Source organism: Frieseomelitta varia, unplaced genomic scaffold (assembly GCF_011392965.1).
Source record: "Frieseomelitta varia isolate USP_RPSP 00005682 unplaced genomic scaffold, Fvar_1.2 scaffold_428, whole genome shotgun sequence".
Classification (NCBI taxonomy): domain Eukaryota; kingdom Metazoa; phylum Arthropoda; class Insecta; order Hymenoptera; family Apidae; genus Frieseomelitta; species Frieseomelitta varia.
In genome coordinates this window covers 422,148-448,526 of record NW_025110177.1, presented here as the reverse complement: position 1 = coordinate 448,526, position 26,379 = coordinate 422,148, and the positions used below count along the sequence as shown (strand labels likewise).

Genomic DNA, 26,379 nt, shown 5'->3' with positions numbered 1-26,379 from the left:
AAGCGACCGTGATATTGTTAATACGAATGAATTTTTCGCTTGTTTCAATAAAAAAAAAAAAAAAAAACGATGATGATGACTGATGCGAATGGGGATCTTGTATTTTATTGGAAAAAGGTGTGCGAGAATAGGGACTGTGGATTTAGCATTCGTTTACAGGAGCATCGGAAACTTGGCTTGGTTTCGATGAATGATTTAAGAGGTTGATTTTGATTGTTGAGAGTGCACACGATGCTTTGTGCGAATGCGTGTAGCTTTTTGTCAATGAAGGTTCCCTCATTCCAGCCACTGGGGCAACGTTCGCGACGAGTTCAGCAGCTGCGAAGATTTCAGAATCAAGAGCGAGGACATTCTTCTCGATCCTGGACAAAAGTGAGTTTTTCGTACCATCGAGATTCAAAAGCTTGTTAATTAAACTGTAGACTCTGAACAACTTTTTATCGTCCTAGAGATAACAAACAATTCACAATTTTTATAAAACTTCTTGACAATTATCAATTTCTTAACCCTTCGGATCGGCGAGCCGACGCCGGGTCACTTTTGTCCCATAGCTGAGTTTTTGCTATACTTGCTAACCTAACACTTTTTGGCACAGGATGTTACCTAATAATGTTTATATTATTTTTATATAATGCTTCAGCCAAAATTATTTACCTAATAATGTTTATATTATTTTTATATATAATGCTTCAGCCAGAAATATCTGTCTTTGAAATATTTTGCTCCTTCGCTACGCTCAAGTTCTGGGTCAAAGGTGACCCAGGTGTCAGCTACGCGAGAGTTAATAAACTGCCAATAAATAAAGATGGAAAGACTCGGTAATCGCTGGAAAGCAAAATCTCTAAATTTGCAGATTCGAGGGGAACGAAAAGGTCTGCGACCTTTGTCAGGAGAAGTTTCACTTCGTGACCAGATTGGTGGCACATCTGAGGATCGTTCACGGTATCCACAGGCCCTTCAAGTGTGTCACGTGCGGGAAGACTTATCCGCAGCAGTTCATGTTAAATGCCCACGTGAAAAAATCGCACACACCGAAAACGATGCCCTGTGGACAATGCAGTTTCATGGGTGTGAACGCCATCGACGTGGAGAGGCACGCGAAACGACACCATCGAGACGTGAAGTTCACCTGTGAGATCTGCAGCGAGAACTTCGTGGACAAGGATTCCTTGATGACTCACACGACCATGCACAACTTTATGCAGTTTCATCAGTGCAACGCTTGCGGCACTACGTTCGACGACGTGTACAGGTATGGCAATACTGTTCTGTGATTTCATTCTATAATTTCAGTGCATAAATTATCTCGATTGAATTTCTCATCTTTCGTTTATCATCGAACGTTTTCGTTTGTACAATTGCCAGCATTGATCAGGATCAAAAGAAAGATATTTTTTGTCCACGAATTACTTCTTCTCGAGTCATTTGAAAAAAATTTCCCAAAACTCTAGTCTTTTAATCACAACGTCCAGAATACTTCCCGAAATCCCAGTCTCCGATCTATCATCGTCGGCCAGAAAAAATTTCACAAAGTCGCAAATTAACGCAGCCTGAAGGAGCACAACCGTTTGTACCACTACGATCCGGCGACGTTGATCCAAGAGAAGCTGGAGACGGAGGCGCCGCAGCAGGACACCGCGACGGAGCACAAGTGCGACGTCTGTGGCAAGGCTTACAAGTACAAGTCGGTGTTGAAGCAGCACAAAGTGAAAGCCCACGGCGACGTGCCGAGCTACGAGAGGCGTCGTTATCTGTGCGCTCTCTGTGGCAAAGAGCTGAAAACCGCGAAAGGCCTGGAAATTCACAATCGGTCGCACACAGGCGAAAAACCGTACACCTGCGAGGTGTGCGGCAAGTGTTTCGCCTGCGAAACGCTGCTCAGGACTCATAACGTCACTCACACTGGCGAGAGGAAGTACTCCTGCGACCAATGCGGCAAAGCTTTCACGCAGAGGTCCACGTTGGTTGTTCACAAGCGTTATCACACCGGCGAACGACCGTACGTTTGCCCCCGGTGTGGAAAAGGCTTCGTCACCAGGACTGTTTTGAACACCCATATGAAATCCTGTCGTTAAGAGAATAAATCCTGACGAGAATGTATGAGAAACGGGTAGTGTTTGAAACAGGTATAGGGCCTTTCTGTTGAAGGGACGTGGTGCTCCAAGTAAGACTGGGACTATTTGCGAAACTTTATAGCAGCAGGATATAATTTTAATTCGTACGTGTACCAGGAATGATATTTCTCTTTCGTTTAAATATTTACAAGCTATTTGAGATTGCAATTATTCCTGTGGCTTGAATTTTGGGAATATCTCTCCAGATCACTTGTCAGATACAAAATAGAAGATAGATTTATGAAGAAAATTCTATGACTTTTGTGAAGAGAATTTCATAGATTTTTTTCCAACGAATTTTCTCTTCGTAAAAATTGTGAAATTTTCTTCATAAATCTGTGAAAACATTTTAAACAACGATGACAGTATATTGTATGTATGTATCATACGTACTTCCATATTTGACATTTGAATATTTCAAATTAATTTCCAATAGTTCCAGTTCTTTGAAATATCTATACGCAAATGGGGATTCCGGTATTGATTAAACCGAGAGGAAAGAAAAAAAAAACTCATGTTCTATAAAAGTCACAGTTCAGAATAACTTGTACAAAATAAGAATCAACGCGTGACAATAAATATAATAAAAGAGTCCAATGTGACCAACGGTGTCTAACAATAAGCTTACAAAAAATGGAGCTGCAGTTCCTAAAATAAGTATTAAATTTGGTTTTCGAAAAGTGTGTCAGACATCCCGTCAATAAGAATAACCGACCGTATATGTCGTGTTCTTGTTCTTTCTTACTTCTACTTATCGAGCAGATTGACACAGCTCGATCGTTTAATACCGGGACACCCTTGTGCAATTTATGACCCTTGAGGTACTTTTAGAAAGCCCTCGTGAATTCAGGCCAACCCTCACGGATATAATCGCCATTCACCTCAGATGGATTAACATCAAAATCGATCGCTTTAAAGATGTCAGCTTTTGTCGTAGGTTCTTTTTTTACCAATACGATTCACGTTTCTTAAAAAGGAAACGGCAATTTATCAGTTTATTATAATTCGACACTTTATACAATAAAGGGAGTGTGTGCTGTTAATATATCAATAATTTTACTATAAAATTCAATTGAAAGATTTATTAAAAATAGAAGATCCGCTGAGACTTTTAAGCAATGAAAGTGACAATGCAAGTGATATTTGCAAAATCTTGGAAACCACTTTTTGTATTCCGTTTTTGAAATGATGATATTTTTTAGTGCAGAGGTGATAAATATTTGCGACCTCTACGATCGTAAAGCCGTCCTTGATACTAGTATTAAAGTGCAACAGATTGTTTTAAACACAGTTGCACTTGCAAAAGCGTAGTACTAATTCGTGCGTGTGAAGTGTAATAATTGAAGACGACAGAAGAAATATGATAAGTTTTTTTTGCTTTACAGAAGATCAACTTTGTAACATTAGTTGTTTTAGCACGTGAAGCGTTGCAAATTTACTTTTATATATACAGTTACCTTTTATCTTCAGTTTTATCTAATCCTATTTAAAGAATTTATTCCTTTCAACTATACCATGCTAAAATATTACTTTTAACTATCAAGTGGTATCTGAAGATAAAAGGATCCAATCAGACTTATCATATTTCTCTTCTATCTTCAATTAATATCGTGCAAAGTGCGATGATTAAGAAGGTAAGAAAACAGAACTATAGAATTGTTTTCTTTTTTTTTTTTTGAGGAAAACTTCGTTTAATCGATCGCAAGCCAGCCATAATGAAAATATAATCGAATTAAAAATCGATAACTTGCGATCGATTAATTAGAAATTTTATGAAAGAAGATTTTATGAATGAAGGAGGAACAACGTGATATAGCGCACCGATTTAAACTTCCACATTTTTATACATGTTTTTTTTATACTTTTTATACGCATATTGCATCGTGAAAGTAACGAGAACAATTTTCCCTAGATCTTTAGATTCACTCGAAAAACTCTGGGACAATACTAGCGAGAAAACGAATTCTTGATTATCGTTTAAAGGCTGTATCTACAAGATATTTCTACAAATTTTTACTGCGAAATGCTCTCGTAATATCGTATTTATTATTAAATTAACTCATTCGATTATACTGTCAACGATTTCATGTCGATAATAATAATAATAAAAAAAAAGAAACAAAACAATTTCGCAACGCTGTAAATTTATTGTTTAACTCTCTATATTGCAGATAAGAAATAAATTTCATAGGAAAGGGAATTCTCTGTACTCTACAAACGATTCTCAACGATTCTCAATGATTCTCAAAATAAACGTACAAAATAAAAATACCAAGATGGAGAGTGGACAATTATTTTATTTTTGGCTGTAATAACAGCAGAGACGCGAGTGGGACAGCTGAGAAATCAACGTTTTAATAGAACACCAAAACCGAGGCTGGATCTTCGATACGAAAATCTACTCCTTGTTCCATCATCTTGTGATCGTAATGGTAGTTGATGTCGTTCAGTATGGCACGATTCCGAGCGTTAACGTTACGTGGCTTCACGTGGATCGTACGAAAACCTATTTGAAAAAAAAAAAAGAACAAAAACGAATTGTCCTTCTAAATCAATTTCTCTAATTTTCTCCTTGAAGCGAACGAAATTAAAATATATGATTCTATTTAAACTCGAAGCTTGAGATTGAGCCTGTTGAGTGAAAATAAACGTTCGAATTCTTACGAGTCTTGCTTTCAGCTTGCAGCTGGCAGATGTCCCGCAATGTATCGAGACTTCTTATTATACCGTCGTACTGTAATCTCGTTAGATGTTTACAACGCATCAACATGGAGATCAGCAAGTCGTCGAGCATCTCACGATTATTTCTGAGTTGTAGCATCACCTCAGCTGTAACGTGTACGTAATTCTTTTTTTTAATTTTATTGTAATTCCATGTGCCGTGATTTTTTTGTTCACTCTCGCAAAATTATAATTATGCTTTATTATTTAGCTGAGGTCTTGAAAGAATTTATGTTTTGAAATCGTGGACAGGGCATCTCCGCAAATTTACAAACACGTAAACGAGTATCACGATAGCTAATCTAAAATTCTGAAATTATTAAACAGAAGCACGCGTTCGTTTCAACAGCACGTAGAATTACACAATTGGGAGGAAACGATAGCCAAAGCGCGGGATTCAGCGAGCTTCGTTGCGACAGTTCATCGCGTTAAGAAATAGAGCGCGCGAGGAAGCGAGTTTCACGGACAGTGTGCAAGGCTGTGTAACAGTAGGATTTAGAGGAATTTATTATACCGAGCGTGTTGGTGTAATGGGTAATGAGCAGTCCGACGGTGCTTCTGAAATTGCGAGATCTACTCTGATCCCACACGTGGCCGCTGAACATTTGAAATCTAGCCAATGGCACGCTGGGCAGCAGGAAGTAGCACATATCTTCGTAATGCGATATGTTAACTGAAAATCAAACTTAACAAGCTAAATGGCGCGTAGAATCATACATTCTCGCGATCAGAACGCAACATATCAAAATTTCAGAGTTAAAGTGTTTGCTAAAAGGGTATCTTATCTGCTACATAAGTTTCCAATGACTTTAGCGCCCGATTCAACAAATACATATACCTTTGCAATCGTTCTATCGGCTTTTAATATTTTGATTGGATCGATTGGATCCGCGGTTGTTGATCATTCGCGTGAAAGAACCGATTTCAAGGATTTTCTCCATAATCTTATCGCGAAGTTAAAAGAATCGCTTAACGCGAAGCGATTATTGGCATTAATGAAACGCCAATAACCAGATAGGCGCAAAAGCAAATCGTCTATTTTTAAATCGAATTTCTCGCGTACGTGTTCTCGGTTCTAAATTGCTCGTGGCACAATAGGAAGCCTTCGCTTCACAATCGCGAAACGCGTAATAAGCCGTGAAGCATCGGCGCGATATCGCTTCGACGTGGGCGGAAGGAAATCAATGATTAGTTTTACGTCACTCTGTATCATATTGTACCTATAGTGTAGGACACCGTGAGCTCGGGGCAGACGAGCACTAAATTGTGCCAGGCGATATCGGTGATCGTGTGATGCCTGGAATCCGAATCTCTCACGGATATGTGCAACGTCTTCAACACTCTCGGCGCTGCGTTGGTCAACGCGTTTAGAGTCTGATCGGACAGAGCTGGATAATCGAGCCTGAGTATCGTCAACGCGCGGAATCGGCCCAGCAGACGCAGATATCTGAAAATCGAAGGGATCGTGGCAAAAATTGCAATTGTCGAAGCGAGCGTCTCCTTTAATCTCTTTGAAACTTGGAACGTAGCATCTTATTAAAATCTGTAGAATTTTAATACCAGAACGGTATAATCGACCAATTGACAATTTCTTTTTTCTTTTTTTTTTTTTTTTTCAAGAGGCGTTACTATCGAACTGTGATGAATCAGAATGTTTCGCGATAACTTTTATCTGAAATTCTTTTTCACGCAGCTCGATTTGTTGTTGTCGAGTCCATGTTGCTCAAAGGAAATCTCATTTCAAAGAGATTAAAATTTCATCAAATCATGAGTGATGTCAATATTTCTCGCCACTCGTTTTCGTGATTTCATTTTTTCTTAGATCACTGCTTGAGATTACTCGTGATAAACCCATACGAGATTGAAATTTCGTAAGGACGAATGAATGGAGCTGTTTACTCGTGCCTTGGGTTGCTGTGGGGCGCCTGCCATTCCCGAAACGCACCCCGAAGATCTAAATAAGCCAGGTGCTCAGTCGAGCCTTTGGAAGCACTTGCGAGGAGTCGCAACACGTCGCTCACTCCGAGGGTCGCGTTCAACAAACTTAGCGTTTCCAAATTGTGCTGACAGCTACACAAACGGATATTGATTAGATTACTCAGACTCAATTACTTTAGACAACAGAGATACAGCGAGAGACACGACAGTGAGAACTTAACGAGTAAAACCACATTGACACGTGGAGAAGATATTTTTGAAGTTTTCATAGATCAACTCGTTGAACGTGGAGAGTCAGTTTATTAGATTTTTGAAACGAATTGTTAGAGTCAAAATTCAGAATATTGTATAATTTATTTTAAAATTAATTCTGCCTTCCAAGTAAGAGTCAAACTTTCGAACAACCCTCCAATTAAATCCTCAGGTGCGAGGAACGACCATTTACCCTAAAAAGCTCGCGAGAGCGTACAACAGTTTGCCTCTGTTTCCCCATTTACAGATGAAGATCCAGTCGGTGAGTACGAGCTTCTTCAATTGGACGTTCTTGGCTCGTACGATCGTGAGAAACTCAGCGCCAGCCTCAGCTTGAGTATTACGAGTTATGCGAGCTTCTCTTGGCAAGAGGTACGGTCGTGACCAGGCAAGTTCCAGGCATCGTATATGCTGCCAATATTTGGCCTAAACAAAACACAATTACGTTGTAGGTGTCAACTATACAAGTATATTTATCTTCTTCTTGAATCATATATATTTTCATTTACAATAGAATTCTACTGACTATAGTCAGCCAGAAAGATTGCAGCAACCAAGCAGTTTTCTACATTTTAAAAATAACTATTGAACGTAGTATCCCACTAACTTGGTACCGACGATTATTCTTTAAAGATCCAAGGTTTCAATTTCACTTTAATACTACGTGGCAAGTTTCGTAAATAAATCTGTATGTAGAAGAACTGTTGATCTTTTGATCTTTTTCTAAATATTTGCGTACGGTTAGTTCTCCCGCCAAAGGGAAGTCACCACGCAGATCACGATCGATGAAGACTGTGACGGAACGCCAAAGAACTGGCGACGAAAGTGCACGGTTCCATAGTCGACAGACTTGTGCGACATTCGCACGATCTCCATGGCCGAGGTGACTAAATATCTGCGTCAGTATCAGCTCCGGCAGCTGATCCCACATCTCCCAGTATCAGCTTGGCCCGTCTTCATCTCTACGTGGCTGAGGCGGCTGTCGCAACCTCGTCAAGTTCTCTTGTCCTGCTCCGCGATATCGACTCGATCGTCATTGAAAATCGTACGATCAATTCAGTCGAATTCACGAGATGTTAAACGCTTGAAATTGCGCTCGAATTGAAGTCGCTGACATTGGGATCGTCAGTGAAAATTGCACAATCGATTGAATGGAATTCGCCAAGTATCACAGATGTGCATGAATTCACATTCAGATCTCAAATTCTAATTTGCCCGTTGATTTGCAAAAGGAGGAAAGAATTACAGAAGGAACGTGATAATATATTTAACAACGAGAGTATTATATTAATAATCGTACGTGATCGCATCGAAAAGGTCCTTGGTGCAGAGTGTAACAAGAGGTATGACCTGTCCCAATTGGGCTTTGCATTCTGTAGATGAAATTGATAAAGTACGTGAGCATCATCGCAATGATATCACGTTTCTTTCATAGCTATTGAAAGCGATTGCGAAACGAGGGCATTTAAGAAGCATAAATTTCTTCCTCTTGTTAATAATATATCTTCTTCTTAGAAATCTTAGAAAATGCGAAATTTTGGAAAATCATCGACATTAATATAGCTTGTAATTGCATTATCTTGCCTCTTAAGAATTATCAGAATCCTGTCAGATGGTAAAACATAAAGCTCGAGGATCGCCTAAAGTCCAAATCATTATCGCATTGATATTTTACTCGTCGGCGTAATAAGTTTTCCCGCTTATTGGTTCAACGTTGCGGCAAATTTAGTAGTGGTGAGCGCCGCGAGATGGCGCCCCGCTTATCTAGAAAAATGCATCACGGTATTTATACAGTCAGTATAGTGTAGGTACTCCACTCGGTACACGTGTACCGGGGGAGATACGTGAGACCGAACGTACACAATTTGCAACTACGTCAGTGTCAAGGTCTAAACCGACCACGGATCGTAGCCACCGTCGTCATTGAAAAACGATATTGTACATTCCTTGGGAATGAAATAAGTCCGCCAGATGATTACATAAACGTTCGATATTGGTCTTTGACCCTGGTTCTAACCTGTCTTTTAGCACGTAAAGACAGGAACTTTGTTGTTGTACCGAACCGTGTATTGTTCCGACACTGAAGAGAACGTCAATCGAAAACATCGAATATCGTAATATCCACGCACGATACTGCATGCGTCAGTAAAACGACGCCCGTTGACGCTGTTGAAACATGATAATGAAGGAAGAAGCGAACAACGAGGAGCCGAATAAGGAACAGTGGATACTCGAGGCGCAGGCGATCATTGACGACGTGAAGCAGCATGTAACCGACATCAAGGTGTCAAACAAACTACGGAATAGCAACCAATCCTTCCATTTGAACTTGACCACGCTAGAAGGCTCGAGATTTTGCATAGAAGTGTCGACTGCTGGCTTTACCGTCGTTGGTAACGAACACGACGACATGACATCGAAGGGAGAGAACGAGCGTTTCGAGACGCCGTACAGCTTGTTGAACTTCGTTAGCTCGCAGTACAAAGACTCGTTTGGCAGTTCGCTTGTTCACAGGCTCGAACAATTAAACGACTCGAGCAAATTTAATTAGGACTTTTCCCATCGAGTTTATCTCCGACCGTACTCCTGCTCTGCTTCGTTGACATTGAATAGAACTGTCGTGAAATGACATGACAGTTAAATTAGTAGGTAGTAGCTTGTTGCATAAATGTATATACACACGTATCTTTTAATATTAAGTCTTTGAGATCCGAAATAAATTATGATTCTCGTCAGATGCGTTTCCTCTTTGCGCAGCACTCATTCAGCCCGAGTCTAGCCGAAGATATCCGAGTGCACGGTAATTTGCAAAGGCAGTGTCGTATCCGAGACAAGTTTCAAAGTATCCCCTGTGTTTTGACTCGGAGCGTCATGTATATACTATTAAGTCTCCACTCGAGAACTTGTAACGACGCATATTTTAATTTCCTAGTGTCGTAATTAATACGTAATTTCGTAGTACAAATTGCATACGTAGTCTAATAGTCAACGTTCGAATCAATTAAAGCTAAACGAGAAACATACATGTACTATAAACTAGTGAAATTTACTTAATTATAAAAAAACAATTTCTTAGTACGTGATTACTCGCTGCACGACACGTCGAACAGAACTTGTGACAACATACGACGCGTTCTATTTTAATTTCCAACTGTTGATGCGTAATTCGTTTTCGTTGCACAAAGCACAACGTTTAAAACAATCAAAGCTGAACGAGAGGCATGCACGCATAAAACATGTCGGACGTACGATAAAACAGTACGTTATCAGTGAAATTTATTTGATGAGCGACTAAAAAAAAAAAAAGATATCCATTGGATTCGTACGAACGCGCGGTGATACGGATTGAGATAGATACGGCAGTGCGATATCGACGAATCGCGCGTCCCTAGGAAATATCCCTAGGAATCGAAAGAGATCAGTCGGTGCAAGTGGTAATATCGGTTGCGTTCATCCCCTCCTCTACGTCCCTACGTTGCCTCTGTGTGCCGTTTGGCGTATTCCACTGTCGGGTCGTGAAGCAACGAAGCGGTTCTTTGCCGAGTGTATGTCGTATACCGTGTTCGCGTATCGCGATGATTCTGAATGAGTTCACCGTCGATTAAGTGCCTGAGGACGAAAGTGTGTGCCGCGTTTGTTAATATCGGAGCGGGTGATGCTACGATGCCGAACGGTGAACTATGACACGCCCGTGAAAAAACGATAACAACACTCCTATCCTCCGATTGACCAGAGAGACGAAACGACAGAGAGAGAAAGAGAGAGAATATAACGCAATACGACGGAAGGCTCCTGCTTTCTGTATTCTTCGTGTGACACTCGCCTCGAGTGAAACCATGCTTCAGCCAAGAGCTACGTGAAGTACGCGAAAACGGTGACGAAGGTAAGCGACGAATTATTTCGGTGTTAGCTCGAACGTCAGAGAGCCGCGGTGGAGACTTGACAGGTCTGTTTGTTTTCGTCTGTGCCTCGTTTCTCGATATCAGCATGAAAGGGGTGGGACGATTACTTCCTATATCAACCTATATAACCGCGGACAGTGTCTTGTTTGTGTGTGTGTGTGTATGGAAATGAGTCGCGATAGTAACGTAATATCGCAGGTTGCTTAAATATCGTTGATCCCTCCTCCAATGTGCACGTACACGCGTACTTCGAATTTTCTCTTCTTCGTTTATTTTCTTCCTTTTTTACGAGATAAGTCTCTCAATGAATCTCCGATCTTTTTCTCAATGAGATAGTTCACCGTGTTGCAGACTGGGAGTATTTATCGAAACGCTTACAAGTTTCACGTATCTGACAATCGTGCGAAGCGATATTGTTATTTCCGTCAGGGATCCTTAGTTTATATAAGAACCATGGTAAATCGGAATTTTTGTTGAAAAGCTCTTTAAAAAGTTAACGTGTTATTTGTATGACACGTTGAAATATGTACTTGCACAGTGTGTACATTTACATTTTGATAACAGTATCACACCGCGATGAAATATACATTTTCTCGTTGAATCGTAAATCGGAGAAATGTAGTAAATTCGGAGATCTTCAATAATCATAGTATATAAAAAAATATATATTTAATATCTACGTGTATTGTGTCATTTGCTCTTCGATTATATTATTATGTGTCGTAAATAATTTTTTATTTCCGAAGAACAAAATAAGTATTTGCGTCAGTTTGAATATAATTGATACTCGAAAGATGAATAAAATAGCTTTTTTATCACACATGTTTTCCGCGTAATACGTCCGTCACACTGCTACGAGGGCAATGCTGATGTTCTAATTATGATAATCGGAATGAATCACCAGTTAAAGGATTGAGTTAAAGGTGATAGAATGTGAATGAAGTAACTAACAATAAGTACTTACATGTAATTCATTTCTTAATGCCACAACGAATTTCGTTGGGCAATTTGTCATTTCGTTACTCGAAACAAATTTTCGAGTAACTTCAACATTCAATACGTAGTCGCGCGATTTAGTAATGTATTCACTGTCACGAAAGTAGGTCAACAAATTTGTTGCAAATGTTAATTTGATCTGAATGACATTTAGTAACGATATCAATAAGTTCATCAAATATGCCGAACTGTACCAATGTTTTAACTAAACTTCCTATGTACTATTTTTGGATAACACATGTAATCTATTATGCATACAGGATTTAGATTAGATAATATCACTCTTAGAGAAAATTGTAGCTCAAAATAGATATATAGGGGTCAAGTAAAACAGAGCTATTCAACACCATGTTCATTTCATTTCTTTTTATTAAATTTTTGTTTTAAATAGATACTGTGTAATTTTCACATTGCATTTATCATTTTATTTCATCATATTTTATTTATTTTATGAAAGAAATCTTGTGATTAATTTGATAACATTTGATAAAAATAGCTTTCATTTGACAATCAATACATTTCATATAAATAATAGTACTGATATCACAATAAACGATATATCTTCATTTTTTCTGATATTACATCTTTAGCAAATCCTCCAAATGTTTTACAACTTATAGTAATAATAATTCATAGCACACACAATAGCATTTACTGATAAAGAGAAGATACATGTGGATATATATGTCATCGTTTGGTTAGATCGTTCACACAATACACTTGAATTCATATATCTAGAATGTTTACAGCAATACTAAAGTAGTTAAGTAATCATTTTTTCAGAAAAAGGAATGGCCAATTTGATGGTAACTACGTCAAGTAAGAATAGTTCACGCAGTGCATCACCTAACAGAGGAAATACATTGACCTCACCTCAACAGTTGTCATCTACCTTGGAACATATTTCAAAAGCACGTAATGCTTCACTGTAAGATCTGATTTTTTGTAGATATTAATGTGTGTGCTTATATAGATTAAGATTAAAAATTCTTATTTTTTTGTAGTATTTTACATGAAACTGAAACATTAAGCTTATGCTTCAATATGATATAATTAATGATACAATATTTTGTACTTACAAATAAGAAAAATAAGTTCCTAAAAAAAAATAAATAAATGAAAAATAAATAAAAGGAGCACAGTACAAAATTAATTTGACTTCACAGTTCCCAAACAGGGGAGGGTAGTACAGGCAGTGGAAGTAGTGGTGGTGGAGGCAGCCTCAGCATGAAAGGTAGTAGGCAAAAATCACCAGGAACTGTGATTCGAGTAGATGCTATGGATGAACCAAATACCAATTTAATCACTGCCGAACAAGACGAGTTTGTGCCAAATATTCACTTACCAACTGATGATGAAGGAGTATGTACTTTGATCTTTTAAAATAATTTTATTTTCAAAATGTTTAATACTTTTCAATTTATACATTTATATATTTTCATTTTTGATTAAGACATTTCCATCAATTTTATATATATATCAGTTTTGATAATGTACAATTTTAATGATATGTTATAATGTTTAATATTATTGAAGTATTGAGATTGATGAAATTGATATTATTGTCTTTTTAAATGTTTATTACAGTAGTAAATATGATTGTATGTGCTTACATAAAATTACTTATGTAATGTGGCATCGTGACATGTAATTCCATTGTGCTGCAAGGTCATCAACCATTACTGTGTAATTAGGGTTATAGGTTAAGAAATTAAGTAGGTATTTATATAATATTCTAAGTGTTTCAAAGCTAGACAATCTTTAGAAATTCAAAGTGCATCTAATGTACAAGTTATCGAGCAGTAGGTTCAGGGAAATGTGTTTTGTCAGTTATAATTTATTTTTTAATCCTTGCAATTACTTATATGTCCACCAAGTTTCTATATTTTAATTATAAATTTATTTACAGGAACAATATCACGCAACACAATCGTTCCTATCAAATGGCTCCTCTGAATTAATAACTGATGATGTTGACTCTAACTCTGCTCGAGTTTGTCAAGCTATTGAGCACATTCAAAGTAAAATTGCTAAAACACGAGAACTTATAAGAATAGAACAAACTACACGTGATGGTAATTTTCCACAATTAACAGTTAATTAGTATAGTGCTGATATTCATCAAGTATTAGAGTGTTAAAATGATTGTCCGAATTATGATGAAACCTATATACAATAGCAATTTATGTCACAGTATGTATTATAACTAAAACATTAATTTAATTTCTTTTCTTTTTACAGAAAATGTAAATGAATATCTAAAATTAGCTGCCAATGCAGACAAGCAGCAGCTTACACGAATCAAAGCAGTATTTGAAAAGAAAAATCAAAAATCAGCGCACAGTATTTCTCAGCTTCAAAAAAAATTGGATAGTTATACAAAAAAATTAAAGCATTATGAGTTAAATGGTGCACCTACAAGTCACAGACAACCTAGGGAAGTGCTTCGGGATATGGGACAAGGACTTAAGTAAGTAAATTTTATTTTGTATTAACTGTTTGCATTTTAATGGTAATAAGTATTATTATGATAATAATATAGTAATAAGAAAAAATTAAAAATTTATATTTAAATCATTACTAATAGGTGTAGATCTTTCCTTATTTTAAATGTTTATTAAAATGTACATTGTATTATACTAATAATAATTTTGATTAGTAGATGTTATAATCTACATTATATAAATTATAGACTGTATTTCATTGAAGAGTAACATCTCTATCATTTTATATTACTTATGTGCTTGTACTGAAAACGTAAAAGTTTTTAATTAAAAAGAAAATTAATATAATTGTGTAAAAATTGAAATGTTACATTAAGACGCTAAATATGAAAACTTGTTCCTTTAGTGTAATTTCTTTGTGTTCCATTTTTTGTTTTTAATCTATCTTTTGTTATACTAAATATAGAGTATGAGACTTTAATCTAATTTAAGATTCACTTTCAGAAACGTGGGTGGCAATATTAGGGTTGGAATCAGTGGTTTTTCAGGGTGAGTATTAGTGTGAAAATAGATTTTTATAGTTTCTGAGTCATCTCATTATTTATTGTTATAGTTCATTAATTTTGAAAAAATCAAATCTTAAAATACAATTACTTTTATATGAAATGTAAGATTATAATAATTATTACTAATTTTTATTATATCTTTCAGAAGTGTAATGTCCAAACCCAGAGAATTTGCACACTTAATAAAAAACAAATTTGGCAGTGCAGATAATATAAATACTTTATCTCGTGAGTAATTTTTATTACAATTGTTTTCTTAATTAATTAATATAATTTTGTTCGGATTTAACTTATTTAATTTTTGAATAATATTTATTGTCAAAGGTGTTAATTAAGTCTTTGTGTTTAAAAAGCACTCTTACTAAGCACATTTTGATTTATGCTAATAAAGTTTGGTATTACAAGCAATAGTATGCACGTTCATTTTATTTAAAATATATATACATATTATATATGTAAATACACTATCAGAATCATTATAATCCAGAAATATAAGTTTTTATTTATGTGGAATAAAATGATAGCATAAATGCATAATAATTTATAATGTATAGTATATAGTATATAATTTATAATGTATAGTCTAATGTATAGTTTTCCTATTTACTTCACACATTGAAGAATAAATAATATTTAATATTTTGCGCTATCATGGCAGTTGAAAGTAGTAAGTAACATTTGTGCTAATTTTTCTATTATATTCTTTTTTTATATCTTTATAAACATCCTGTTATTTAGTGAACATATATTTATGTTTTACTTTGTAAAATCTTAATAATTTTTAACCTTTTTTGTTGTATATGATAAGAAACACAAATTTTATATATTTACACATTCTATTGATAGACAATTTTTATGTAAGAATGTTGTGTTTATATATTGTAAGCTTTATATTAATATTTTATTAACATTTCAAATTATTTAATAATTTTGCCTTGTCTTTAGTGGCTTTTACAAATTCAAATGTTTGCTATTTTACATATTAGTTATCCAATACATTGACAAGTTATATAAAACATACATATGAACATGAATTCAAAGAACAAAAGTTATAAAGAGAAAACAATTTTTACTTTAAGTTTACAAAACACGTTATTAATATAGTTATATACAACAAAAATGTTTTTGAATTATCTTTAACTGTAATAACGACGGGAGTATCGCAACATGAAAAAGTATATAAAAGCTGATTAGTTGTTATCAAAGGCAAAATAGTTTAGTATTGGTATTGGATAACATTCTAACTTGCGACGTCTGTGTCCCTGCAGATGGCTCGACTTTTTATGTAAACGATACACCGCGTGCAGGTAATGGAGATAACGCTAGTGTTGAAGATGAAAAGGCTCATCATGGGTCAGCGACATTGCCTGGTGGATGTAGTTTGGGATCAACTCATAGTGCCGCAGCAATGAAATTTCCATCCGAAGAAGGATCAGAATGTTCCAGTGTCACAAGTGAAAGCGGACCTGGTAGTAGGGGGCAAGCACACACTTGTCACAGTAGTAATAATGCTGCACTTAGTCTCAAATCTATTTTCTCAGAGCTACAAGAACATAGAGAAAATTTGGAAAGAATGAAAGACAAATTAGAAGGTTTAAAGGTTTGTTTATCTAACTCTAAATCATAATCTAATGTGTATTATACAAAATAAAAACAGAGGAATACCAACATATTTGCATACATTATAATTTTATACTCAATTTCTTCCTTGAACATTTTTAGAGTTTGCAACAAGAAGTGACATATCTTTCTCATGCTTTGCAAGAGGAACGTTTTAGATGCGAGCGTCTGGAAGAACAAATTAACGATTTAACAGAACTGCATCAAAACGAAGTAGAAAACTTGAAACAGACTATAACAGATATGGAAGAAAAAGTGCAATATCAAAGTGAAGATCGATTAAGAGATATACACGAAATGTTGGAGAGTTGCCAAACTAAAATTTGTAAAATGGAACATCAACAACAACAACATCAACAATATGTCACTTTAGAGGGTTTGGATAATAGCAATGCAAGGGCATTGGTTGTAAAGCTCATAAATGTAGTATTGACTGTGTTGCAAGTTATTTTACTTCTGGTTGCAACAGGTGCTGGTATAATGATGCCTTTCCTTAGGACCAGGTACACTTATTTCATATCGTAATATTATGTTTAACTTTAATTTTTACAGGAAAGGTTTAAAATTGATACATATGTATGAACATAAAATATTACATTTTACAGCTCAAATATATAAGCTTTCTGAAGTAAATCTTGTTTATTTCAAAATATATCATGTACTTATTTATTTTCTATTTGTAATAAGCAGATAGTTATCATATTGCAATAAAATAGTAGCTCATACGTTTTATCAATATATATACTTTTGTTATATCATTCTTGTTTCATTTTTCACTCACATTCATCTCAAATCATACTTCATCACGTACATCGCCATCTGATTTTAATTTCGCACACTCATTATTTTATTTTGTTTTCACATCTCTGTTGCAGTTGTACTAAGCCTCATTGTTTCATGTGCAGGGTGCGCATATTAACAACTACGTTTGTTGTATTGGGCATAGTATTTGTGCTCAAACAATGGCCTGAGGTTCATGACGTCGGCAGTCACCTCATGCGCCACCTTAAACAGACGCTCGCCGTTAAGTAGCATCGTAAGTAAATTATTATTATCTTATCTCTTACTAAAAAGTAAACATTAGAAATATATTCGTTAAAAAATATGAAACAATATTAATTCTTAACGGACGTTTGTTGCACGGTAGATAACACAATAAGTATAAAATATAGATACCAACGATAAGTGTTAATAGCCTTTAAAGAATTTATTTTGTGTAATAAGATTTAATACTCTATTTATTTAAAATATAAAAAATAAATGTAACTTATTCTAGGGTGGTATACTTAAATTTACCATACCCTGTGATGAAGAAAAATTGTACACATTGATCAACATTTTGGACCTATTTATCAGTGCTGTAGTTTTGGAGCAATAATAGTAGGTATACGCGTAAATGATTTCATTTATATTTTAAATTCAATCATGTTCATCACTATTACATTAAATCAGATCAAATCCGTTTGATACTATTAATGGAATTACAAAACTCAAAACATATTTTGCTGTGCAAATGTTTCACCTAGGAAAAAGAAATTTTCTAGAAATGATAAAGATAAAAGTGTCTTTTGTCTCTTATGCAAATATTGTAAATTTATTTAGAATATTTTCATTTCTACTTATGTAAATTTGTTGAAAGAAAACAATAGGCACTTGATAATTAATTGTGCGAGAATAAAAAATATTATCATTTATAATAAAATAAAAATTTCTATGAAATATAAAAGAGGCAGTAACTATAACGCTGTACACTGATATTGCTTGATTACATACGGCACATTGTTAGAAGAATTTACTCTAATGTCATGCGATTAAGTTCACTTTTACACGAATCATTGATTAATATGAGATTTAAAAAAAAAAATTATTGAACAAGCGAAAGTACTGATTAAAAGATAGAAAAGAAAATTGTTCTATTATTTAGTGTCTGTGGGAGGTGTTATCACCATTTTCGGGATTATAGTTCGTACATTTGATATTCTAATAACGTGTAAGTTTATCACAAAGGCACGTTTCGAAATAAAATATTTATAATTACAATCGTCCAATTGCTAAACAATAATATAAATTAAGACAGCAAAAGAACACTTAAAACTGTAGATATTCTTCACTTCAAAATGTGTAAAATATGTGATATATTCTTTAGTGTTGACAATGAGGTGGAGTAATTTGATCGACTTTAGTGAAACCGTATCCTTATATGTAATTCACAAACTGTACATTCATGAGAACACAAAAATGTAATACAAATTATGTAACATTCAATATCAAAAGAGGACCAACATGTTTCATTCCTCTTACTCTATAACGTTAATTTATTTCATATACGACGATCTTTCGAAATAAATGACATCAGCTGTTATCTGTAGTCTCATGAACGTTTCAAACCACCACAGACACAAGAATGCGTACATGTTATATTGAATATAAAGAAATGAACCATGACAGACGTTGAAATGAGAGAAAGACTGATGGACTACATCGCTGTTACAATTGTGAGTAATTTAATATTTGTGGCAATTTTGCGTTGCTATTCATTGGACGAAGTATTAAAACGGTAAAACGATTGAAAGGAAAATGAAGAAATAGAAATGCAACGGTAATTACAATTATACAAACAAAAGATAATTCTTAAATTAACATAGGTGCTCAAATCCGTGAGTGTATAAAATATTTTGGTCTACGTAATTTTTTTAATTCTATTATCACTACTTAATGGCGAAGTATCGTTTATTTCACTAGTTTCCGAATTTTCATCTTTTTTGCAAGCACGGCATCACCGAATATCATGAAGTTTCACAGCTTAACGATATTATTTTGTGAATATGTGGCAAGTAAAGAAAGAAACAATTTTCCGGTAATTATTATCTTTTTTTTTTTTTACTGTTTAATACGTAAAATTCTCTTTATGTTTTATATAAATGCATAGCCTTTAATTTGTATTAAGTTCGTACATTAGAATTTTTGTTATTTGTATATGTTGGATTATGTACTGTTATCGTTTCGTTGATCTTGATGAAGTATGAAACATTGTTTTTAAACGAAAAACAAAATCTGTAAATAAAATAAATTTATGTAGTAACACATTTCCTTTTTTTTTTTTTTGGAGTCTATTATTCATGAATACAATATCAAATTTCCTAATTTTTTATTTAACGCTATAGTTCTTTGAAATATCGTATTTTATTATTACGATCACTGCTTTTGTAACATTTGTTCAACACCATTTTTGTAACTTTTATATATGTTCAATGCAAATACTGCCAAAAAGAATCCAACGCGAAAGACATAAAAATTGATAATTTACGAGAGATGCAAAAATGAAGTTGATTAAAATTTTATGTCCATATTTTAAGATCGAAAAGGCAAGGAAGTTTGATCGTGTATTTATAACTTCATCAGGCAAAAGTTTGTATTTCAACGGGTCGCGTATATTTTATTTTATTTCCTCAGATTCATTTTCTTTACAATTGTATTATAAAAATTTGTTCAATTAAATTTATTCATAATTATAATAATGTTTCCTTCGAATAATCCTCTTGCGTTCCTACGAATAGTCGTTTTTTATGTCTATAAATTTATCAATACGTCGCTGTGACTATACTAAGTTTATATATAAGCGTAAAAGTTAAAAATCAGTTTTGGGATCAATATAATTATATATATACAAAATTATCATACGACTTTATGTTTGTACTAACTCCAACACTTGCAAAAGGAAATGAATAATTATAATAAAGATATTGCATTAATTCTATTGGATTCAATGTTATATTGATTCTGCAAAGAGATTTCTAATTTTACGTTGTTTAAATCAAATTTTGACTAAAAAAATATATGTTTATTAATTGTGTAAGTGATAACTAGACAAAATATATAGGGTGTTAATGCGCTTGTACATTACTGTAATTATTCTAATTATCACTGCTACGTACTTTCTTTCAAGATTACGTACGTTATCCATTGTTCATTATCAGTATTTATCTTTAAAATAAAAAGAAAAAAAATTATATTTATATGGAGATAGACAAATAATTGTGAAACATAAAGTGCAAGGGTTGTACGTCCGATTTCCCAGTTGTAGTTTCTTATTAAAGTAAAAGACACCCTATATGTATTGTATAGCTTTAGATCGTGGTGCTTTGTAAGATACACATATAATCCAATATTAGAGAAACTTGTTAACATCATCGACCACCGATTTAGCGAGGGCCCCTACCTGCACGCTTAAACAAGAACATTTACGTACGTAGTAATGTTTGGCTGTAGCAGGAAAAAAGAAGCGATTAAACTAACGCAAAAAAAAAAAAGAAGAAGACAAAAAAAGTTACAAATATGTATTTATATAAATGAAAAATTACACACATGTCAAACAACGATGGACGTATTTTGTATCTTACAATGTTACATTTTTCTATGAGTTTTTCTTTTTATCACGGCTATTTACAATTTTATATGTATTTTGTATTAACAAAGCTTCACGGGAAAATGTAAAGAATATGCTTAAATAAGTTGCGTAAAGAGTCAACGTAATCCTGGAATTTGATAATCGTTACTCACACTTCCCATAATTTTAGGGGCCCCTCCCCCATTATAGTTATAGTATAGAGAGGAAAAAAAGTAACGAAACAAATACATTGTCATCGATGCCTTGCATAGGTAGTTAATGTCAAATTATAGATTAAATATTTGTTGTCAATTGTAGGACGATGTAGAAAATAGGAACAGCGATTGTAATGGAAATTGTTAACACGCTAGACACATACACATGCGTATATATGTATATTATGCATAAACACGAGTGTACGTATGTAATAGCTGCATAACAGGTCAGTGTAATAACGTAGTTAAAGACAAAAATAAGTTTATGTCCATTTAAAGAAAGAAAGAAAAAAAAAAATATACGCGCATAATGCCGTATTATGTTATTGCTGCTAAACGACAGTTTCAAGCCCAGTATCAATTTAGCAGCTCTTGTCATTAACATTATTATTTAATACCGTTTCGAAATAAAAAGAATTTTTAATAAATATAATATCTTTTCTTATCATTTGGATTAACCTTTATTATTAATTAAATTCGTTAGATATTTGAAAGAAGGACATAGATCATCATTTGTTACTTTAAACTACATATGTAAAGTTTGGGAATAATTCTAAATCTGATTATAAAGTAATTTTTTTCTGAGAGGATTTGTTAATAATATTATCATCATCACAATTTTACAAATAATGTAATCATTTTATTATTATTATATATCACAATTTCTATGTATGGTGCTGAAAGCCGTTTTATTTTTTTAAAAAACCGCAGAGATGCCATAGAAATGCACTGTGTGGAAAGTGATTATACATATCTCTATATTTTTGTTAAATTTGAAAAACTACATTGTCCATTTTTTAAATTTAACAAAAACCACCAGATATAACCATTTCTAGCATTTTCTCGCAGTAAAAATAGCTATCAGCCTTCAATTCGATAAATAATATGTTTTGCTGATATTAATAAGAAAATACTTTATTTTCTTTATGATAATCATGTTTTATGTTATACAGCTAGTGGATGTTATGTCGTTTTGTTTCTTTCTGTTTCGTGACATTTATAACAATTTATATTACACACAATATAAAGTGTAAATTCTCATGTAATGATTAAAGTGGATCATTTTTCCTAACATATTTCCATATGTTTTTAAATAAATAACGCTTGTGTTATTTCAATGACAATACACGTTACATTTCTCAGAAATACGCTGAAAAATAAATTATTAATTGGCTCATTTCAATTTGTTTATAATTCGATCTTCATTAAAATAAACATACATATTTGATCAAAATTCGAGAAATTTCTAAAAAAAATCATAATAATCTTTTTAATACGTTATTAAAAAAATATATATATATTATCGCAAGCTAAAAATCAGATTCTATAATGCACATACGTAAAAGCTTGCAAATAAGCTTAATGGTTTGATTAACAATAATTATCAATCTTCAAATAGTTTCAAAGCAAAACAAATTGCAAATATTAAAGTAGGCAATTTAAAAACAACATACTTCGATAAAATATCAATACCGATATAAAAAGAAAATGATAATGTAAACAATGATTTAATTTCTTCTTTACTTTTTATATGTATAAGTGACTTTAGAAAACATTGTTATCCCTTGCAAAGAATTCTCGAAAATATATTCTTTGTATATAATTTTAACATATATGCTACAGTAAAGGAATACATCGTGGTGACTAATGCCGCTTTTTATAAAATGCAGACTCGATATTTCATTTTCTATCATGCGTTGTTCGTATATACTTCGACGTCTCCCAACGTTTGATTGTAAGTTTCAATCTGCGGTAATTTGAATTCCTTCTTGGGAATCTCGAAGTACAATTTCTGCTGGTAATATATTTTTCACTTCACTTTGACGAGGAACTGGTTCATCTTTTTGCACCGGTGGTGCACTGTGGTGCTTTTTTTTATGACACATCATCGTCGATCGCGATACGAATGTTTTGCCACATGCGTCACATTCATACGGTCGTTCTCCAGTATGTAATCTTTTGTGAATGGCCATAGGAGTGAACTGTGTGAATGTTTTACCGCATACGTCACATCTGTAAGGCCGTTCTCCGGTATGCAATCTTCTGTGACACCTTAACGCCGCCCTTCTGGCGAATACTTTACCACACATATCGCATTTAAAGCTTTTCTCTCCTGTATGCATTGTCGAGTGAATCTTAAGATCGACTCTTGTTAAAAATCCTTTACCACAAACTTCACACAAATACGGCTTTTCACCCGTATGAATACGTAAATGCGTGTTCAGATAACTTTTACTAACAAACATTTTATTGCATACCACACATGGATACTGACGATTATCCATGCCTGAATGTATTTTCTGGTGACTTTTACAAAGTCCTTTCGTTATAAAACCTCTACCGCAGATTTCGCAGACATACGGTTTGACTCCGAGATGTCTGTTTTGATGATCCAACAGTGACTGTTTTGTTTTGAAATGTTGTCCACAAGTGTTACATGGAAAAGGCTTCAGATCTGAATGCACTCTTTGGTGAAGGACAAGATAACTTTTAGATTGAAAACCTTTACCACACGTGGAGCAATTATAATCAAATTGTCCTGTATGCGTGGCTGTGTGTTGTGCAAGCCCGATTTTACTACGAAACGCTTTTTCACAAGTCACACATTGAAAAGGCTTTTCACCAGTATGTTTCCGCATATGTTCTTGCAACTTGTAATTCGTTCTGTATTGTTTTCCACATTGAGTACAAACCTTTGGAGTCCATTTTTGCCTTACCGTTGTCTGTTTCTTTTCTTCTATATTTATGTCATTTTGAGAAGACGCTAACTCAGGCTCTACAACTTCTTTTTCTTTGCTGATGGTTTTACTTTTATATACATCACATCTTTCTTTATGTACATTTAAGGCATTTACACTTGTAAAATATAAACCACAGGGACAGCAGCAGAAATATTGTTCGAAATGTGCTATCATATTATTTGATCCTAACGTCGCTTCATTACAAAATGGACACACATACCAGTGTGAGCCTGTTTCATCTACTGTAGGATTATTCAACGTTGATTCTAATAACGCATGCTTGGCTCTTTTTGTATATTCTACTAAAATTTCTGGACTTTCAGTTGTTATTTGACTTGTTGACGCCATAGTATTTGTTTGAGAAGTTGTATGGTTAGGAGTTTCACTTTCAACTACACGTGTTTCTTCTATATCACTACCAGTTTCTGGCTGAGTAGGAGCAAAGTTCTCATGTGATACCTATAAATTAAAAATCATTTATTGGACGAATTTACATTACCTACTTTTAATTTCTATTTGAATAATTTACATTATTTTCGAGTACATTTGTTGGATCTTCTGTAGGCAATCTATCTTGCAACCTGTGATATTCCTGTTTTATTGGTACTGATTCATATTTTACATTGTCACAGTAATGTACAATTGATTCGCGATTTTGATCTTCAGGATTTATTGAAGTAACATAATTTATTCCTAATTGACTCAAATGACCGCTCACTGTTAAATTCCCAACTACAGTCATATCACCCTCCAAATGCATTGCTATTTGATGATTGGAAACCTGCAACAAGAACGTATGTATTTAGGTTACATTTAACGTGTCATTACATTAAGAAATACCTTAGAATGAAAGTATTATTGTAATAAATATAGTACAATTTATTTCAGCAAGCATATTAGGTTTATTTGTTCATTTACTTCTCGTATATGTTCATCCACCATTCTGGCTGTATCTCCATCTAAACAGTCGATACCAGTAACCTCAATATCAGTATCCTGTTGTCCCATCTCTTCTTGTGTAACAACTTGTTCACCAGCTGCCAAATCTATTTCATCCATGACTTGCATGGTATGTATAGTAGGCTCTGCTGTTTCCTGAGTGGTTACATGACTCTGTACATTTTCCATGTCATTCTGTATTCTGTTAATATTCCTTTGAATTCTCTTCATTTCTTCTACTTCTTCCAAATCCCTTTTCGATATGCGTACAATCTCCTGCTTGGCAATTTCCTTTAACATTTCCATGAACATTCCCTCAGTGTGTAAACATTTCTCACGAAAATCAAATAACTGATCCAATTTGTAAGCACACTCCTCGCATACCACTTTTGGCAGTTGATCAGTCATAGACACCTAAAAATAATCAATTAACTGACAACACTGATACAATAAATATATATATATATATACACATGTATACGTATATCCTTTTAATGAATATGCTGAATGCCATCACAATCTTCAGTTTTTTTCAAAGCAGTTGCATATGATTTGAGATTAATGCACAGCTTGCTCTTTGTCATAAGAAGATCGTGAAGCCTTGCACTAATTTTCTTCCTCTATTTATAGTTAAATTAGAAAGAGGGGGTGAAGACAAATCACTGAAGATTGCTCCTCTATCGTTTGTGTATGACTTTACCTGCACTGGCAAACACGCGGCTATTTTCTTGTCAATGTTGCGCATCTGATCGCCGGCTTCGAAAATTGGTAATCCCATTAGGATACCAGTTTTAGTTGCGCATAGTCGACATAAATAATCAAATTCCTCGACGACGGCCATATCAACAGAACGAGGAGGATCGTCTCGTTGCCAGATTAAAACGGACTCCTTCGAAGGACCGATTGCAACGATTTTTACTTTAAGAAACCCAATGGCCAAGGTCTTTCTACGTGATTTGAGATACTTGTGCCGTACATTACGACATTTCTTAATTCGTCTCCTGCCGAACTTCAGTTGAAAGTTTCTCTACTCTTTTACAGATATGCATTATCCGAGGACATTTGTCAAGTAAGTTTGCGTTCACACCATCAGAGACCCTCTTACAATCAGTCGTGGCATCCGTAGCGGGGGAATTAGCTTGCGCTGCTCTCTTTTCATCTAAAAAGAATATGTTTCGTAGGTGGCGCGCTGAACATTCTTTCGATCGACTATCGAATATCGAGAAATATTTGCAATTGCATTTTTGAGCGACACTTATTTCGATAAATTTAATTTGCAGAGATGTATGATGATAATTTAAGGACAAAAATTATTGCATTTAAAAAAAACTTACCCTATAGATAATTCGTTGGATTGTAGATAATTTTTTTTAATGCAATTTCATTGACAAAAAAAATCTTCATTTAAAAAAGTAAATAGTGCACTACGGTATTACGTACTTGAAATCAAATTTTCGTACACTTTTATTAATTTGTTAAAATTAAATTCTATCAAAAGTCTTTTAAATGAGGGAAGAAGAAAGAATATATTAAATGAGTTTTTG

General features: G+C 34.2%; 5 protein-coding genes across 12 annotated transcripts in view; 3 read left to right on the top strand and 2 right to left on the bottom strand.

Annotated features, from left to right (window-relative positions):
• LOC122531925 (zinc finger protein 585B-like) overlaps window positions 1-2,716 on the top strand; it is a 4,046-nt gene extending 1,330 nt beyond the window's left edge. Inside the window, exons 3-5 of the mRNA XM_043660245.1 lie at window positions 286-372; window positions 854-1,252; window positions 1,550-2,716. Of these exons, the coding sequence (XP_043516180.1) occupies window positions 286-372; window positions 854-1,252; window positions 1,550-2,075 (1,012 nt within the window). The 3' untranslated portion in view covers window positions 2,076-2,716. The remainder of the gene's footprint in view (window positions 1-285; window positions 373-853; window positions 1,253-1,549) is intronic.
• Window positions 2,717-4,193: 1,477 nt separating this feature from the next.
• On the bottom strand, window positions 4,194-12,114 carry LOC122531928 (F-box only protein 39-like). Of its 3 annotated transcripts, none has more exons than XM_043660254.1 (7): window positions 11,892-12,114; window positions 7,219-7,451; window positions 6,741-6,905; window positions 6,056-6,282; window positions 5,350-5,508; window positions 4,779-4,943; window positions 4,194-4,620 (listed from the first exon to the last, which is right to left on the bottom strand). In XM_043660254.1, the coding sequence occupies exons 1-7, from the start codon at window positions 12,096-12,098 to the stop codon at window positions 4,469-4,471; spliced, it is 1,308 nt and encodes a 435-aa protein (XP_043516189.1). In that variant the 5' UTR covers window positions 12,099-12,114; the 3' UTR covers window positions 4,194-4,468. The 3 variants fall into 3 exon arrangements, with proteins under 3 accessions (XP_043516189.1, XP_043516190.1, XP_043516191.1); XM_043660255.1 differs by lacking the exon at window positions 11,892-12,114 and adding an exon at window positions 7,765-8,655; XM_043660256.1 differs by lacking the exon at window positions 5,350-5,508.
• Window positions 8,834-10,908, top strand: LOC122531936 (GSK3-beta interaction protein). Its single transcript, XM_043660273.1, has one exon. The coding sequence runs from the start codon at window positions 9,202-9,204 to the stop codon at window positions 9,574-9,576; it is 375 nt and encodes a 124-aa protein (XP_043516208.1). The 5' UTR covers window positions 8,834-9,201; the 3' UTR covers window positions 9,577-10,908.
• LOC122531926 (transmembrane and coiled-coil domains protein 2-like) lies at window positions 10,754-20,825 on the top strand. 6 transcript variants are annotated; one of them, XM_043660250.1, is made up of 12 exons: window positions 10,754-10,908; window positions 12,707-12,851; window positions 13,090-13,285; window positions 13,833-13,998; window positions 14,165-14,393; window positions 14,872-14,916; window positions 15,079-15,161; window positions 15,592-15,600; window positions 16,202-16,533; window positions 16,656-17,056; window positions 17,459-17,589; window positions 17,830-20,825. In XM_043660250.1, exons 2-11 carry the CDS (start codon window positions 12,715-12,717, stop codon window positions 17,583-17,585), a joined length of 1,725 nt encoding a protein of 574 aa, XP_043516185.1. In that variant the 5' UTR covers window positions 10,754-10,908; window positions 12,707-12,714; the 3' UTR covers window positions 17,586-17,589; window positions 17,830-20,825. The 6 variants fall into 6 exon arrangements, with proteins under 6 accessions (XP_043516185.1, XP_043516181.1, XP_043516186.1 ...); XM_043660246.1 differs by having other exon boundaries at window positions 17,429-17,589; XM_043660247.1 differs by lacking the exon at window positions 10,754-10,908 and adding an exon at window positions 11,633-11,850 and having other exon boundaries at window positions 17,429-17,589.
• A 944-nt stretch (window positions 20,826-21,769) lies between these two features.
• LOC122531923 (zinc finger protein 2-like) lies at window positions 21,770-25,990 on the bottom strand. Its single transcript, XM_043660244.1, has 4 exons — window positions 25,536-25,990; window positions 24,815-25,249; window positions 24,426-24,677; window positions 21,770-24,355 (listed from the first exon to the last, which is right to left on the bottom strand). Exons 1-4 carry the CDS (start codon window positions 25,674-25,676, stop codon window positions 22,898-22,900), a joined length of 2,286 nt encoding a protein of 761 aa, XP_043516179.1. The 5' UTR covers window positions 25,677-25,990; the 3' UTR covers window positions 21,770-22,897.
• Between the last annotated feature and the right edge of the window lie 389 nt (window positions 25,991-26,379).

Bases quoted from the DNA above. Each gene is read 5' to 3' on its own strand.
- LOC122531926 (XM_043660246.1), top strand. From the start codon at position 12,715: ATGGCCAATTTGATGGTAACTACGTCAAGTAAGAATAGTTCACGCAGT. The intron at 13,999-14,164 runs GTAATTTTCCAC...TTCTTTTTACAG, and splicing joins AGAACAAACTACACGTGATG to AAAATGTAAATGAATATCTA. The intron at 16,534-16,655 runs GTTTGTTTATCT...GAACATTTTTAG, and splicing joins ACAAATTAGAAGGTTTAAAG to AGTTTGCAACAAGAAGTGAC.
- LOC122531936 (XM_043660273.1), top strand. From the start codon at position 9,202: ATGATAATGAAGGAAGAAGCGAACAACGAGGAGCCGAATAAGGAACAG.
- LOC122531923 (XM_043660244.1), bottom strand. From the start codon at position 25,676: ATGGCCGTCGTCGAGGAATTTGATTATTTATGTCGACTATGCGCAACT. The intron at 25,250-25,535 runs GTAAAGTCATAC...GATTATTTTTAG, and splicing joins CCGCGTGTTTGCCAGTGCAG to GTGTCTATGACTGATCAACT. The intron at 24,356-24,425 runs GTAAATTATTCA...TTTAATTTATAG, and splicing joins CAAATGTACTCGAAAATAAT to GTATCACATGAGAACTTTGC.
- LOC122531928 (XM_043660254.1), bottom strand. From the start codon at position 12,098: ATGAACTTATTGATATCGTTACTAAATGTCATTCAGATCAAATTAACA. The intron at 6,283-6,740 runs GCACGAGTAAAC...TTCGATTTTCAG, and splicing joins GCGCCCCACAGCAACCCAAG to ATATCTGCGTCTGCTGGGCC. The intron at 4,944-5,349 runs GTATAATAAATT...TACACGTTACAG, and splicing joins CCATTACACCAACACGCTCG to CTGAGGTGATGCTACAACTC.